This window comes from Drosophila virilis, chromosome 2, assembly GCF_030788295.1.
Source record: "Drosophila virilis strain 15010-1051.87 chromosome 2, Dvir_AGI_RSII-ME, whole genome shotgun sequence".
Taxonomy (NCBI): Eukaryota; Metazoa; Arthropoda; class Insecta; order Diptera; family Drosophilidae; genus Drosophila; species Drosophila virilis.
In genome coordinates this window covers 13,695,184-13,712,404 of record NC_091544.1, presented here as the reverse complement: position 1 = coordinate 13,712,404, position 17,221 = coordinate 13,695,184, and the positions used below count along the sequence as shown (strand labels likewise).

At 37.2% G+C, this 17,221-nt stretch overlaps 1 protein-coding gene across 2 annotated transcripts in view; it reads right to left on the bottom strand.

The window, feature by feature from the left end:
- Positions 1-17,221, bottom strand: part of RYa-R (RYamide receptor) — a 92,324-nt gene that overhangs the window by 30,324 nt on the left and 44,779 nt on the right. For both annotated transcript variants that reach the window (XM_002053876.4, XM_070206932.1), the window contains exon 4: positions 16,871-17,069. In XM_002053876.4, coding sequence (XP_002053912.2) covers positions 16,871-17,069 — 199 coding nt within the window. The remainder of the gene's footprint in view (positions 1-16,870; positions 17,070-17,221) is intronic.

Here is a 17,221-nt window from a genome sequence, read left to right as displayed (position 1 = left end):
ATCTAAAAAGCACAGGGAAAATAGTAAATGCCGAGAAGGGCAAGATATCTTGATAAATAAAAAAGGTTTTTAATCAATAACCTAGTTTTTGACAGATCGTTTTTATGGCAGATATATGATATAGTAGTCCGATGTAAATAAGATTTTGCAAAAATTAAGGGAGCATAGTGAAATCTTTAAAATATCTTGAATGACAAATAAGTTTTCAATACAACAACTTAATTTTAATTTCATAAATATAGCTCTAAAACTGAGGGACTTGTTCGTATAGAAACAAACAGACGGACAGACGGTCAGACAGACGGACATGGCTCGGACAACTCGGCTGTTGATGATGATCAAGAATATATATACTTTATGTGCTCGGAAATGTCTCCTTCTATGCGTAACATATTTCACGTCAAAATTATAATACCCCAAATTTGAGCAACAAAATTCGAGCAACAGGACATATTTTTTTAAATTCGTCCTGTGTATTATTGATGCTGAATATGAAAAAAGGTCGCGAATTCGCTCTCCTTTTCAGCAGCCGACGTAGCAACTACGTGTAAGATGTCTGAAAATTTATTGAAAATTATATATTTAAACTTTTTCTTTTATTTTCAGGACCGTGCTCAAAAGATCATGGACTTTTGACATGCCTTTCAAGGCAGGACCTGTTTGACTGGGATGATGAATCAAATATTTCGACCGAATTGTTCGACCGAATTGTTGCCAACAATAAGTCGAACAATAATTCTTTAAATGAAAAAATTAAACCTAAGTAAGCTGTAAGCAAGAAGTCGAAGAGGCAATTCGTAATGTTTTTATTTACACTTAAAAAAATGTAAAACCAACATCTAGTATTGGCAAACATCCAATAAATTATGGATTAAATAAAAATAAAATGAAAAATAATTTTGAAGTCTTTTTTACTCTGGGTAAATTAAACAATTGCATAAGCGATAACGCTGTAGTTGAAAAAACGACATGTCGTTCTGAAACAACATGTCTTATTTCCGATGTTAAAACGGCGGAGATATGTCGTTTCAGAACGACATATCTTATTTTCGATATTAAAATGGCGGAGATATGTCGTTTCAGAACGACATATCTTATTTTCATTATTAAAACGGCGGAGATATGTCGTTTCAGAACGAAATATCTTATTTTCGTTATTTAAACGGCGGAGATATGTCGATTCAGAAATGACATATCTTATTCGCGAAAATTAAAACGGCGGAGATATGTCGTTTCAGAAAGACATATCTTATTTTCATTATTAAAACGGCGGAGATATGTTGTTTCAGAACGACATATCTTATTTTCGAAAATTAAAACGGCGGAGATATGTCGTTTCAGAACGACATATCTTATTTTCATTATTAAAACGGCGGAGATATGTCGTTTCAGAACGACATATCTTATTTTCGTTATTAAAACGTCGAAGATATGTCGTTTCAGAAAGACATATCTTATTTTCGATATTAAAACGGCGGAGATATGTCGTTTCAGAACGACATACCTTATTTTCGTTATATAATCGGCGGAGATATGTCGTTTCAGAACGACATATCTTATTTTCAATATTAACACGGCGGAGATATATCGTTTCAAAACGACATATCTTATTTTCGATATTAAAGCGGCGGAGATATGTCGTTTCAGAACGACATACCTTATTTTCGTTATTTAATCGGCGGAGATATGTCGTTTCAGAAACGACATATCTCCGCCGTTTTAATTTTCGTTTCAGAACGACATATCTTATTTTCATTATTAAAACGGCGGAGATATGTCGTTTCAGAACGACATACCTTATTTTCGATATTAAAACGGCGGAGATATGTCGTTTCAGAACGACATATTTTATTTTCGATATTAAAACGGCGGAGATATGTCGTTTCAGAACGACATATCTTATTTTCATTATTAAAACGGCGGAGATATGTCGTTTCAGAACGACATATCTTATTTTCGTTATTTAAACGGCGGAGATATGTCGATTCAGAAACGACATATCTTATTTTCGAAAATTAAAACGGCGGAGATATGTCGTTTCAGAACGACATATCTTATTTTCGTTATTTAAACGGCGGACATATGTCGATTCAGAAACGACATATCTTATTTTCGAATATTAAAACGGCGGAGATATGTCGTTTCAGAACGACATATCTTATTTTCATTATTAAAACGGCTGAGATATGTTGTTTCAGAACGACATATCTTATTTTCGAAAATTAAAACGGCGGAGATATGTCGTTTCAGAACGACATATCTTATTTTCGATATTAAAACGGCTGAGATATGTCGTTTCAGAACGACATACCTTATTTTCGTTATTTAAACGGCGGAGATATGTCGTTTAAGAAACGACATATCTTATTTTCGAAAATTAAAACGGCGGAGATATGTCGTTTCAGAACGACATATCTTATTTTCATTATTAAAACGGCGGAGATATGTTGTTTCAGAACGACATATCTTATTTTCGAAAATTAAAACGGCGGAAATATGTCATTTCATAACGACATATCTTATTTTCGGTATTAAAACGGCGGAGATATGTCGTTTCAGAACGACATATCTTATTTTCATTATTAAAACGGCGGAGATATGTCGTTTCAGAACGACATATCTTATTTTCGATATTAAAACGGCGGAGATATGTCGTTTCAGAACGACATATCTTATTTTCGTTATTTAAACGGCGGAGATATGTCGATTCAGAAACGACATATCTTATTTTCGTAAATTAAAACGGCGGAAATATGTCGTTTCAGAACGACATATCTTATTTTCATTATTAAAACGGCGGAGATATGTTGTTTCAGAACGACATATCTTATTTTCGAAAATTAAAACGGCGGAGATATGTCGTTTCAGAACGACATATCTTATTTTCATTATTAAAACGGCGGAGATATGTCGTTTCAGAACGACATATCTTATTTTCGATAATAAAACGGCGGAGATATGTCGTTTCAGAACGACATATCTTATTTTCGTTATTTAAACGCGGAGATATGTCGATTCAGAAACGACATATCTTATTTTCGATATTAAAACGGCGGAGATTTGTCGTTTCAGAACGACATATCTTATTTTCATTATTAAAACAGCGGAGATATGTCGTTTCAGAACGACATATCTTATTTTCATTATTAAAACGGCGGAGATATGTCGTTTCAGAACGACATATCTTATTTTCGATATTAAAACGGCGGAGATATCTCGTTTCAGAACGACATATCTTATTTTCATTATTAAAACGGCGGAGATATGTCGTTTCAGAACGACATATCTTATTTTCGTTATTAAAACGGCGAAGATATGTCGTTTCAGAAAGACATATCTTATTTTCGATATTAAAACGGCGGAGATATGTCGATTCAGAAACGACATATCTTATTTTCGAAAATTAAAACGGCGGAGATATGTCGTTTCAGAAAGACATATCTTATTTTCATTATTAAAACGGCGGAGATATGTTGTTTCAGAACGACATATCTTATTTTCGAAAATTAAAACGGCGGAGATATGTCGTTTCTGAATCGACATATCTTATTTTCATTATTAAAACGGCGGAGATATGTCGTTTCAGAACGACATATCTTATTTTCGTTATTAAAACGACGAAGATATGTCGTTTCAGAAAGACATATCTTATTTACGATATTAAAACGGCGGAGATATGTCGTTTCAGAACGACATACTTTATTTTCGTTATATAATCGGCGGAGATATGTCGTTTCAGAAACGACATATCTCCGCCGTTTTAATTTTCGTTTCAGAACGACATATCTTATTTTCATTATTAAAACGGCGGAGATATGTCGTTTCAGAACGACATATCTTATTTTCGATATTAAAACGGCGGAGATATGTCGTTTCAGAACGACATATCTTATTTTCGATATTAAAACGGCGGAGATATGTCGTTTCAGAACGACATATCTTATTTTCATTATTAAAACGGCGGAGATATGTCGTTTCAGAACAACATATCTTATTTTCGTTATTTAAACGGCGGAGATATGTCGATTCAGAAACGACATATCTTATTTTCGAAAATTAAAACGGCGGAGATATGTCGTTTCAGAACGACATATCTTATTTTCGTTATTAAAACGGCTGAGATATGTCGTTTAAGAAACGACATATCTTATTTGCGAAAATTAAAACGGCGGAGATATGTCGTTTCAGAACGACATATCTTATTTTCATTATTAAAACGGCGGAGATATGTTGTTTCAGAACGACATATCTTATTTTCGAAAATTAAAACGGCGGAAATATGTCATTTCAGAACGACATATGTTATTTTCGATATTAAAACGGCGGAGATATGTCGTTTCAGAACGACATATCTTATTTTCATTATTAAAACGGCGGAGATATGTCGTTTCAGAACGACATATCTTATTTTCGATATTAAAACGGCGGAGATATGTCGTTTCAGAACGACATATCTTATTTTCGTTATTTAAACGGCGGAGATATGTCGATTCAGAAACGACATATCTTATTTTCGAAAATTAAAACGGCGGAGATATGTCGTTTCAGAACGACATATCTTATTTTCATTATTAAAACGGCGGAGATATGTTGTTTCAGAACGACATATCTTATTTTCGAAAATTAAAACGGCGGAGATATGTCGTTTCAGAACGACATATCTTATTTTCATTATTAAAACGGCGGAGATATGTCGTTTCAGAACGACATATCTTATTTTCGATAACAAAACGGCGGAGATATGTCGTTTCAGAACGACATATCTTATTTTCGTTATTTAAACGGCGGAGATATGTCGTTTCAGAAACGACATATCTTATTTTCGATATTAAAACGGCGGAGATTTGTCGTTTCAGAACGACATATCTTATTTTCATTATTAAAACAGCGGAGATATGTCGTTTCAGAACGACATATCTTATTTTCGTTATTTAAACGGCGGAGATATGTCGTTTCAGAAACGACATATCTTATTTTCGATATTAAAACGGCGGAGATTTGTCGTTTCAGAACGACATATCTTATTTTCATTATTAAAACAGCGGAGATATGTCGTTTCAGAACGACATATCTTATTTTCATTATTAAAACGGCGGAGATATGTCGTTTCAGAACGACATATCTTATTTTCGATATTAAAACGGCGGAGATATGTCGTTTCAGAACGACATATCTTATTTTCGTTATTTAAACGGCGGAGATATGTCGATTCAGAAACGACATATCTTATTTTCGATATTAAAACGGCGGAGATATGTTTATTCAGAAACGACATATCTTATTTTCATTATTAAAAAGGCGGAGATATGTTGTTTCAGAACGACATATCTTATTTTCGAAAATTAAAACGGCGGAGATATGTCGTTTCAGAACGACATATCTTATTTTCATTATTAAAACGGCGGAGATATGTTGTTTCAGAAAGACATATCTTATTTTCGTTATTTAAACGGCGGAGATATGTTTATTCAGAAACGACATATCTTATTTTCATTATTAAAAAGGCGGAGATATGTTGTTTCAGAACGACATATCTTATTTTCGAAAATTAAAACGGCGGAGATATGTCGTTTCAGAACGACATATCTTATTTTCATTATTAAAACGGCGGAGATATGTCGTTTCAGAACGACATATCTTATTTTCGTTATTTAAACGGCGGAGATATGTCGATTCAGAAACGACATATCTTATTTTCGAAAATTAAAACGGCGGAGATATGTCGTTTCAGAACGACATATCTTATTTTCATTATTAAAACGGCGGAGATATGTTGTTTCAGAAAGACATATCTTATTTTCGTTATTTAAACGGCGGAGATATGTTTATTCAGAAACGACATATCTTATTTTCGTTATTTAAACGGCGGAGATATGTCGATTCAGAAACGACATATCTTATTTTCGAAAATTAAAACGGCGGAGATATGTCGTTTCAGAACGACATATCTTATTTTCATTATTAAAACGGCGGAGATATGTTGTTTCAGAAAGACATATCTTATTTTCGTTATTTAAACGGCGGAGATATGTTTATTCAGAAACGACATATCTTATTTTCATTATTAAAAAGGCGGAGATATGTTGTTTCAGAACGACATATCTTATTTTCGAAAATTAAAACGGCGGAGATATGTCGTTTCAGAACGACATACCTTATTTTCGATATGAAAACGGCGGAGATATGTCGTTTCAGAACGACATATCCTATTTTCGAAAATTAAAACGGCGGAGATATGTCGTTTCAGAACGACATATCTTATTTTCGTTATTAAATCGGCGGAGATATGACGTTTCAGAAACGACATATCTCCGCCGTTTTAATTTTCGTTTCAGAACGACATATCTTATTTTCATTATTAAAACGGCGGAGATATGTCGTTTCAGAACGACATATCTTATTTTCAATATTAAAACGGCGGAGATATATCGTTTCAAAACGACATATCTTATGTTCGTTATTTAATCGGCGGAGATATGTCGTTTTAATTTTCGTTTCAGAACGACATATCTTATTTTCGTTATTAAAACGGCGGAGATATGTCGTTTCAGAACGACATATCTTATTTTCGATATTAAAACGGCGGAGATATGTCGTTTCAGAACGACATACCTTATTTTCGTTATTTAATCGGCGGAGATATGTCGTTTCAGAAACGACATATCTCCGCAGTTTTAATTTTCGTTTCAGAACGACATATCTTTTTTTCGTTATTAAAACGGCGGAGATATGTCGTTTCAGAACGTCGTTCTGAAACGACATATCTTATTTTCGATATTAAAACGGTGGAGATATATCGTTTCAGAACGACATACGTTTCAGAAACGACATATCTCCGCCATTTTAATTTTCGTTTCAGAACGACATATCTTATTTTCATTATTAAAACGGCGGAGATATGTCGTTTCAGAACGACATATCTTATTTTCAATATTAAAACGGCGGAGATATATCGTTTCAAAACGACATATCTTATTTTCGTTATTTAATCGGCGGAGATATGTCGTTTTAATTTTCGTTTCAGAACGACATATCTTATTTTCGTTATTAAAACGGGGGAGATATGTCGTTTCAGAACGACATATCTTATTTTCGATATTAAAACGGCGGAGATATGTCGTTTCAGAACGACATACCTTATTTTCGTTATTTAATCGGCGGAGATATGTCGTTTCAGAAACGACATATCTCCGCAGTTTTAATTTTCGTTTCAGAACGACATATCTTTTTTTCGGTATTAAAACGGCGGAGATATGTCGTTTCAGAACGACATATCTTATTTTCGATATTAAAACGGCGGAGATATGTCGTTTCAGAACGACATACCTTATTTTCGTTATTTAATCGGCGGAGATATGTCGTTTCAGAAACGACATATCTCCGCCGTTTTAATTTTCGTTTCAGAACGACATATCTTATTTTCGTTATTAAAACGGCGGAGATATGTATGTCGTTTCAGAACGACATATCTTATTTTCATTAATAAAACGGCGGAGATATGTTGTTTAAGAACGACATATCTTATTTTCGATATTAAAACGGCGGAGATATGTTGTTTCAGAACGACATATCTTATTTTCGAAAATTAAAACGGCGGAGATATGTCGTTTCAGAACGACATATCTTATTTTCGATATTAAAACGGCGGAGATATGTCGTTTCAGAACGATATATCTTATTTTCATTATTAAAACGGCGTAGATATGTCGATTCAGAACGACATATCTTATTTTCGATATTAAAACGGTCGAGATATATCGTTTCAGAACGACATATCTTATTTTCGTTATATAATCGGCGGAGATATGTCGTTTCAGAAACGACATATCTCCGCCGTTTTAATTTTCGTTTCAGAACGACATATCTTATTTTCGTTATTAAAACGGCGTTTCAGAAACTACATTTCTCCGCCGTTTTAAATTTCGTTTCAGAACGACATATCTTATTTTCATTATTAAAACGGCGGAGATATGTCGTTTCAGAACGACATATCTTGTTTTCAATATTAAAACGGCGGAGATATATCGTTTCAGAACGACATATCTTATTTTCGTTATTTAATCGGCGGAGATATGTCGTTTCAGAAACGACATATCTCCGCCGTTTTAATTTTCGAAAATAAGATATGTCGTTCTGAAACATCATATCTCCGCCGTTTTAACAACGAAAATAAGATATGTCGTTCTGAAACGACATATCTCCGCCGTTTTAATTTTCGAAAATAAGATATGTCGTTCTGAAACTATTTCTATTGCCAAACAGTTCGCTATTTTTACCGGGAGTCCAGTAGATATACAACTTGGAAGCGAGCTCACTTTAATAGCTCTAATAAAACGTGCCGGCAATAATGGAAGCAGAAAAAACTATCTGAGAATGCAAGTTCCTGTAACACTGGCGATTAAAGAGAAGTGGCACCTCTTGAGGCATACAGCGCAGCATTTTGATGCCGGCCACACGCACTGTGAAAGAAAGGTAAAAAGCATTCAAAAGGGCAATGATAGCACAATATTATTTCCGTCTGGAGAGCCACTAGCGAACCGACAGACAGACCTGTAAGATGCGACAATGGAACGTGCGCGCAGTTGTTGAAGAAAGTGCCAACTGAAGCGCCACTGGGAGAGCAATATTTATGCTTTTATTTATAAGAAAAGAAATTATTTTTATACCCTGAGCCCATTGCAAATGGCTAAGATGGATATAACCTTTATACCAAGGAGAAGGAGACTTTTCCAACTAAATAAGGACTATATATAAATAAATTCCTGCCGAGTCGAGCTCTAAAATATCTAGTGCATACGTTTTTTTTTTATATGTTTTTGAGCTATTCACACTTTAATTTTCGACATTATAGTTCTTGGCTTTGGTACACACTCGGATGACATATTAATGGACTGAAAATTGTTTTACGATCGCACAACAAAATTTAGAGCTATTCCAGAACACATTTTCGATATTGAGGACTCAAAAAAAAAATAATCATAGGCTGCTCCGCGTGAGTCGTGAGTGATGATACGAAGAAGAAATGAGCATAGGTTCTAGTCGGATATACCCGACGTGTTGCTGTTAAATTGAGTTGAAAATAACGTGACGGCAGCACAGGTAATTCCAATTGTAATTCCTCTTCAGGCTTCAGCTCCACTAGCCTCGAACAGAGTTCACTTTGAGCTGCCACAAATCCCAGTACCACACGGCACAAACTGACTTTGGAGCCATTAGAGCCACAAATCATTTTGCAACGATGCGACTTTTTGGCTGGGATAGAGCTGCAGTTGGAGGTCTGCATTTGCCGCTGGCCAAAGGGATGGGCGACGTAATATAGCTGTGTGGGGAATTGGTGTAAGTATGTGTAAGTGTGTGTGTGTCTGCGCGTGTTTGTGTGTGTGTTTGTGTGGGATTAAGTAGAGCTAACTAAAACAAAAACTCAAAACATTAAGTGTGTTTTTGTGTATGTGTGTGCCTTTAATAGTATTACGACACATTGCAGCTCAAGATTTATGCCGCAATTACCGCAAGTGTAAACTAATTACGGCTTTCAAGTGGTTGCCGCTAAAATAATGCTCACAGAAAACAACAACAAAAACAAACAACAAAATAAATTCAAGTGAGCGTTAACTAAAAACCAATCTTGCGAATGATGCAACTTGCTTAAAATCAACTCCTGAAAATGTCTGCAGCATTTCTCATTATTTGGCGCTATAATTTATGTAATAATAACATTTTCATTGGCTCGGTTGGAGTTCTTGCATTTCGGTTTGTTTTGTTAAGCTCCAATACACTTATGTACTCGTTCTCATTAAATCGACTTTAAAGGAAATTCTATAGAGCTACTTTTGCTTATTAACTTTGATCAATCTTGTGCTTACTTTGAATATTGTTAATGAGTAAATATTGTTTTTAATCAAATGCTTTTTTCCACATAAAATTCGGTTCGGGCTCAGCTTTGATTGATTTGCTTAGTTATTAGCTGATTACCCGCCTTAATTTAGATTTATAGTTGTTTAATAATTATAACTATTCCGCCTGCATTTGAAGACTTAACGACATTTATTGTAGCCAGCTATAAAATGTATTAAATATATGCAACATATGTATGCAACACTATGTATAATGTTTTGTTGCACATACAAGCTATAAGTAAAGCTTTAATATCCATTATTAAATTTGTGGCCCTATATACACAGAAAACTCCACTCTAGGGAATCTATTGAAAGTTTGGCATGTTGGCGCGGAGAGGGGAAGGCAAGTAAAGCCCGCTTGAGTTGCGCCCACCTTTTGGACTTCTCTCAATTTAAAATGTACATCGATTCGGTAGCCTTTTGTTCATTTCATGGTGTTGTAAACATTTTAATTACAACAACTTTGACCCAACGGAGCGCTCCCCACCCTCAATGTTATTTTTTTCACTCGCACTTTTTCATTGTTTCCTGGCTTTTTCGAATGCCTCGTAAAAAACCGGGTTAATGCGGCGCAAACTGTTGGCGCCATTTAAGCTTTGTATAGAGCCTAAAGTTCGGGATTAAATCGCGAAAAAATATTTTTGTTTCGTTTTTGCTTTTGCTGTTCACAAACCGCAAAAATGATCAACTTCTGAGCTCAGTTTTGATAAGTTTTCTGTCTATGTTGCCTCCTCAATTATAAGTACTCTATATAATTGGATTTCAACTATTATAAATTGTGCAAGTTAAAAGTCATTAGAGGTAAATACATTTCAAGCTAAGCCATGATTATTGCAATGTATTGACCACAATACTCAAAGCTGTAACACTGATGATGTTAGGGCTCATAGGTATTTCAGAGGAACACAAACACAATTTGGCAAATACAACGCGCTCTGCCTGTCGTTTGTTACAATCTTACTTATCCCTTCTTGATTAGATTTTGTTTATATGTATGGAGCATGACAAAACACGCCTCTATCTCCATCTTTTCGCTATACATATGGTTGTATTTGCATACATTTTCCAAGATCTATCAAAAAGACTGAGCCGGACACGCCGGCTATGTTCAGATATTATAAATATGAAATACTGACTAGTTGCTGTCCCCGCTAGCCATTGAAATTGTGCTGCTGTTAATGTAATGAGAAGATGTGCAAAGTGTTTGCCATGACGATCGCACAGACTTGAAGCTGAGCGGTTTTTTTTTAGTGCGTCACTGACCCGAATTTGGCGGAGCTACAATCCAAAAAGTTCAGCTGCTAGTCCAAAGCCTTTCACTTTTCGCTGTAGAATAAACTTGTTCGGGCGTCCAAACAAACAGTCAAGATGTTTCTTTATGTAATACAAACAACAACAACCGCGGCACCAGCAGCAGCAACAACAACAGCAACTGCAACTGCAACAACAACATCAACAGCAGCAGCAACAATGAGCAGATGTAACAACAAATGCACCGACAGCTGTCTGGCAAATGCAGCTACCAAAGTCGCCCCTGTCGGCTCAGTCAGCTCTCAGGAGCTGCTTCTGCTTCTTTATTGAAATGGTGCCAAGTCATGCTGATGGGCTTAAAGTGAAATTATATATCGGGTATATAAAAGAAGTTTTTACGTTTGTATACGCGTATTTGCAGAGTAACTTATGACAGCTGTTGCTTGATTTACTGCAGCCACTGTTTAATTTACGGCCATTAATTGACTAATTTATGGGCCAATAGGCCATGCAAAAGCTCACATTTCATGTTTTACTTAGCTAGTCATTGAAAAAGGTTAACCTACGACAAAAAAAGAAATACAACTCAAATATCAATAACAATTTAATTATTTCATAATGGCTGCATTAATTTATTTACAGAACTTATGCTTCTAAGTCACCATTTAATGACACAAATGGCCAGAAATTAATTTGCTTAGTTGGGACTGACCATAATAAATTCACAGGAAGCAGAAGAAACTATTAAAATGACTGAAACGAACTTTAGGTTTGGTAGGGATTGATTTAGATAAGCATAGGGCATATAGTTTTCAAGAGCTATTTAATTAAGATGGGGGGAAACTAGCTTAGAAACTTGAGCCTTATCCAATAAACTGCTTATAAGAATATTTTTTCTTTCTTTATTCTGGAGTATTAGATATATCATACATCTTTTTTAAATTCTTAGGTGTAAACGACATACGAATACCCTTAGGTATCCTAAGTTCAGGCGATTAATCGGTTAATCGATGCTCTTTTATTTGTCTAATGTCTTCACATTTATCAGAGCTAGATGACGTTACAGAGAATATAAGTATCGGGTATGTACCTGACAGTTTTTCTTTCTGTTTCTAATAAGCCTTATTTTATCTTTCTCAAATGTTTAATTAGTCAAAAATAAAATATTAAGTATCCAAAGTGTAGGCAAGTTATCTGTTAATTCTCCGATGTCTGTACGTTGCGTTCACCAGAAATAGATGGCTTTGCAGGTAACTTTGTTAATATTAATCGAATATGTTTAAAAAGATAACAGACATCAAAGAAAGCGAGCTGTCGATTAATCGAAGCGAGTTTCTCGTTCCGATCCCTCTGCCCAGCTTTGTAAGCGCACCTTAAAGACCACAAACGGGTTTAAATATTTAAGGCTAGGCAAACCTGACTTGGTTTATATACATAATATATAGATATATATGCATATGCACGTGCTGATGTATGTCGCTGCAATATCCTCTGCAAAAAATAACTTATCCCATCTCACAGTTTGTCACGTAGCCCTTGGGCGATGCTTTCAAAGCGGATGTTTTCAATGGATTTGCAATAATGCACAGAAATGTTGCTCAAGTAATTTTTGCATTGATATATTTGCAGACATTATTTAGGAGACGAATTCCAGTTATGAAATGTTGTAGCAACATTTTTGACAACGAGACAAATTTCAATTGCATTTGACTGGAACAAATTGCAACGAAATGAATCAGTCAAAAGCCAAGTGCAGCTCTGAGGACTCAGGAATGCGCGAAAACTTGTGCCGCGAGAATGAACAGCAGCCAGCAGAAAGATACAAATAAAAGCAAATGTGTATGTGCGTGTATATCTGTGTGTGTGTGTGTGTGTATGTGCGGGTTGAAGTCTTTGTGTGGAGAGGGGGACAGCTAATTGCAGTCTGTGTAACTGTTGTCTGTAGTCTGCCGCTGCGCGTCAGTGATATCTTTTAATTTGCCACAAAACGCACAAAATGTGCAAGCCATGTTGTTGTGAGACTGTGTGTGTGTGTGTAAGAGTGGGTGTGGATGTGGGCAGTCAACAGCCAAGCAGCTGTAGCCCTGGCCAAGCCTGGGAATCCTCTCACTTTTATTCCCATGCACATTGCCATTGTCTGCGTGAGTGTGTGTGTGTGTGTGTGTGTGAGTTTGTTTGTTTGTGTGTGTGCAGCGATGATGAAGATGATGCGACTTGGGAGTGCAACAGAGACTCAAGCTGCTGTTGGCCCAGCCCCTGCTCTATGCCCCGCCACAGCCGGGCTGCCCGGCTGGCTGGATATGACACAGATTACGTAATGCGAAATTAACATTTTAACACAATTCAAGAGACGAGGTTGCAACTGCAGCAGAAGAAAGAAATTGCTGCAAAGAGACAACAGCAGCAGCAGACAAAGAGGGAAAGAGTGAGTTAGAGAGAGAAAACAATACATGAAATGAGCCCGTTGCCGCCTCTGTTTGGGCATTTGGCCATGTCTGGCTGATCATCAGTCTTTGTTGTGGCGTGGTCAGCAGACACCTAGGATCAGGCATATACAGACTGGCCAATACACATACACATTGGCACACACAGACAAACTGAACAGCCGGTTGCGCCTCATGTAGCCAATTATGCAATTAAAGATTTACATGCGAACAAGTAGCAATTGCAGCCAAATGAGGCAAATTTCCAATGCGCTGGCGTCGATTTGACAAAGCGACAGCTGCTCTAACACCACAGCACCCCTACCCCCGCCTCTGTCTCTAGTCCCCGCCCTGTCACTGCTCCTGCTGTAGCCAACTATCAATGAGTGGCCACGGGGCAGCATTATGCCTCTTGCATCTTGTTGCTTGGCAGTTATTATATACATATTTTTTTCGTCTTTCTTTTTTTCGTCCGACTGACTGTCAACTGTGACGTGTCATCGCCGTAAGTCAGCGGTTTTATTATTACTTTTAGCTGATTGTTTTTATTGCATTATTTTTGGCTGTTGCCGCTGTTTTTTCCCATGACCAACAAAAACGGCGCTGACGCTGGATCGGCTGGAGCAATTAGTCCGTCTGTGATTTGCAGCTCGTGCAAACGATATTTTGGAGGCATTTCGAAAAATATTGAACAGCAAGTTAGAACAGTTACAAGTTTTAATATACTTAATTAGAAACTACTTCCGACAGTTCCTTTAACAATATGATATAGTAGCCGGGAATCTCCGGCCTTCAAATAAGAAGGATTTTTCACCCGTGTTAGAAACATAGTAAAGTTAGTCAAACCTGAGCGTGGTTAAGAGATATGGATAACAAAAAGTATATTTATAAAAGCATTCATTAACGGCCTGATTCTTAAACTTAAACCGCATTAAATAGTATCCCGATTTTGACAGGATTTCGAAAATATGTAAGGAGCATTACAGAAGGAGCATGAAGTAAATTCTGATTCTCGGATTCCGAACATTAATGCTGTCTGCTCATAGTAACATACAGTTAATATTATCTAAGCACCATAAATTCATTCACACCCACTTCCCAGTCTATTAGGGGGTACAGCTCACCCAAGAGTGTTCACTGTATATATTGTTAAAATATTTTAGATTTTAGCCCCTTCACATTTAACAATTTGACAGCATTTTAATCCACTTTGCCCTTGCGGCAACAATTTGGCAAGGGGAATGCAGAAGTCGTTTCATTTGCCGCATCACGTATACGCCACGTGCATGGCACAATTTGGCAATTTGAGCTTAAAAATAAAAGTAGCAGCAGTTTTTTTTTTTGTGTAATTTTCATACATTGGCTTTTAATAACAGTCTGATGGCTGTCATCATTATTATCGTTAACAAGATGATCGCGTTGCTGTTGCCGTAATTTGCTAATCATTTCAACTGCCGCTTGGCCAACTATTTGAACAAGGAAGAAATTGTCAACCGTTCAAGTCATGAGAAAATGCCAGTAAAATCTTCAATGCTGGTTATTTATTTGGTGCCACCAAAGGATGGTCTCCAGATTGACCAACAGTCGACAGACAACAGCAAAAAGTGAATGGCAGATGCGGCTGCCGCTGCTGCTGCTGCTGCCTTGGGCTGGAAATTGGGCAACATTCGCGGCAGTGGGCGCAACTGTCCAGCATTATTATGGAGGAATCTGTCGCTATTGGTATTTACTTGTGTTTAATCAGCAGATGCACATGCCTGACTGAGCCAGGGCAAAATCTGATGACCATAATTGGTCGAGTAGTGGATGGATAGATGGACGGATGGATGGATGGGTGGGTGGATGTGCTTCACAATGGACATGTCTTAATTAAGCATCGGCAAACGTTAATTAAAATACGCCAAAATTGGGCAGCTGCTGCTTTTACTCTGCGTGGATGACTGGCAGAGGTCAAGTAGATAAATTTGGTACCCTAACTGGCTGTGGCTTTCTTTGTGGCAGGCGTGGAAATTGTGGAAATTCCACAATTCGATTGGCCATAAAGCGCAAAGGCTCGTTTAACAACTAGTTACGTGGTCGTCGTCACCCGCCGCCAAAACGCTTCCTGGAAACCGCAAACTGATCACCGTCGCGACAAAGGTGGCATCTGCCACCGCCAGCTGCCGCCTCAGCTGTTAGGCGTCTCACGTACTGGGCAACAGGTAAGCCTGCTGCTGCATGCGCTGCATAAATCTTTTCTCATTTATTTATTTCAAATACAATATATACACTGCAAATGCATCCAGCTGCTTGGGTTGGGTGTCTGCCAAAGCTGCAGATGCGCTTGGGCCTCAGACGGTTGATTATATGTGCATTTTATGCGATTTGTTATGCCGACAAGCTTCACCTTCAGTCGAAATGTTACCTCCGCTGGAGGCAGTTGAACTCTTCAGGATATAATTGGAAACCAATTGACTTAATGTCTAGCATTGACTTTTGCCTGTACAATGACATTTAATGTAAGTTGTGATCTTTTGCATTAAAATCTACTGGGCTTAAGCTTTTTGTAAGAGACGCTTTACAACTTATAAAAATATTAAACACAAAAATCACTAAATCTATTCATAGAAAACTGTTTGACTCAACTGACTGAGCCACAAATAACTTTTACTCAGTGTTAATTTTTGAGAATTTCCAAAAAAATCTTCTCACTAGCTTGTCTTACAGCTAATCGTTGCCAACTTGTAACCTTTCTTCAAACTTCGAAAGTCGAAATTCATGTTCGCTAATTTCTCGTTCAAATTCGCGCAGCTTTCACTCAATTATTCAAGTCATCGCCCTAACAATCTATAATATTTGCTTCAATTATCTCAGCTATTCTCAGCTCACGGAATCTGTGCTATGTTTGATACAAGAGCGGAGTACAACAAAATGTTAACTGGTCCTGGAAATATTTCGCATTTGAATAAAAGGCAAATGCAAATATTCAGATAATCGCAGAGGGGTATTCAGTTGGAAAGTGCGCAACGTAATTTGCATGAGGCGGTGCGCGGTGTGGAGCCGGGAGACATGCTAAGTATTTAAAATAGAATTGCACAAGAAATTTCCATAGCTAAATATATATGACGAAACACTGTGCAATGGGTAAAGGACTAAAAGGATTGCGAGTGGTCATTCCCATTTGCAGTTTATCTAATAGGAATTTTGGTTGGGTTCTATCCTCAGCTAATGACCAAATCCATTTACCCACAAATTAGTTTTTGTGGTTGCTATCTGAAAGTGGTTTTTGGGCTATCGGTTTCTGAGCGTGGGTGGACTTACCTTGCGCTTGGAGCGCGCCATGCGCTGGTCGCGTGAATTCTCCGCCTCGCCCGGCGGCCGCTTGCCCCACACGGCGATGGCAATCCGAGTATAGGTGAATATTAGCACCAGCAGTGGCACGATGAACTGCAGCGTGAACAGAGCCAGCGTATAGTAGTAATCCTGTTCGGTCGAGGGCCAGACCTCGCGACAAATGTATCTGATGTGGCAAGGACAGAGCAGGATGCAGCGCATGTCGTTGTTGTTTGTGAGTGGCATGCAAAATAAAAGAGCAAAGCCGGACGCGGCATAAGATTGCGTTTATTATATGGCATGCAGGCGGTAAGGGAATGGAGGGGTGCACAAGTGCTG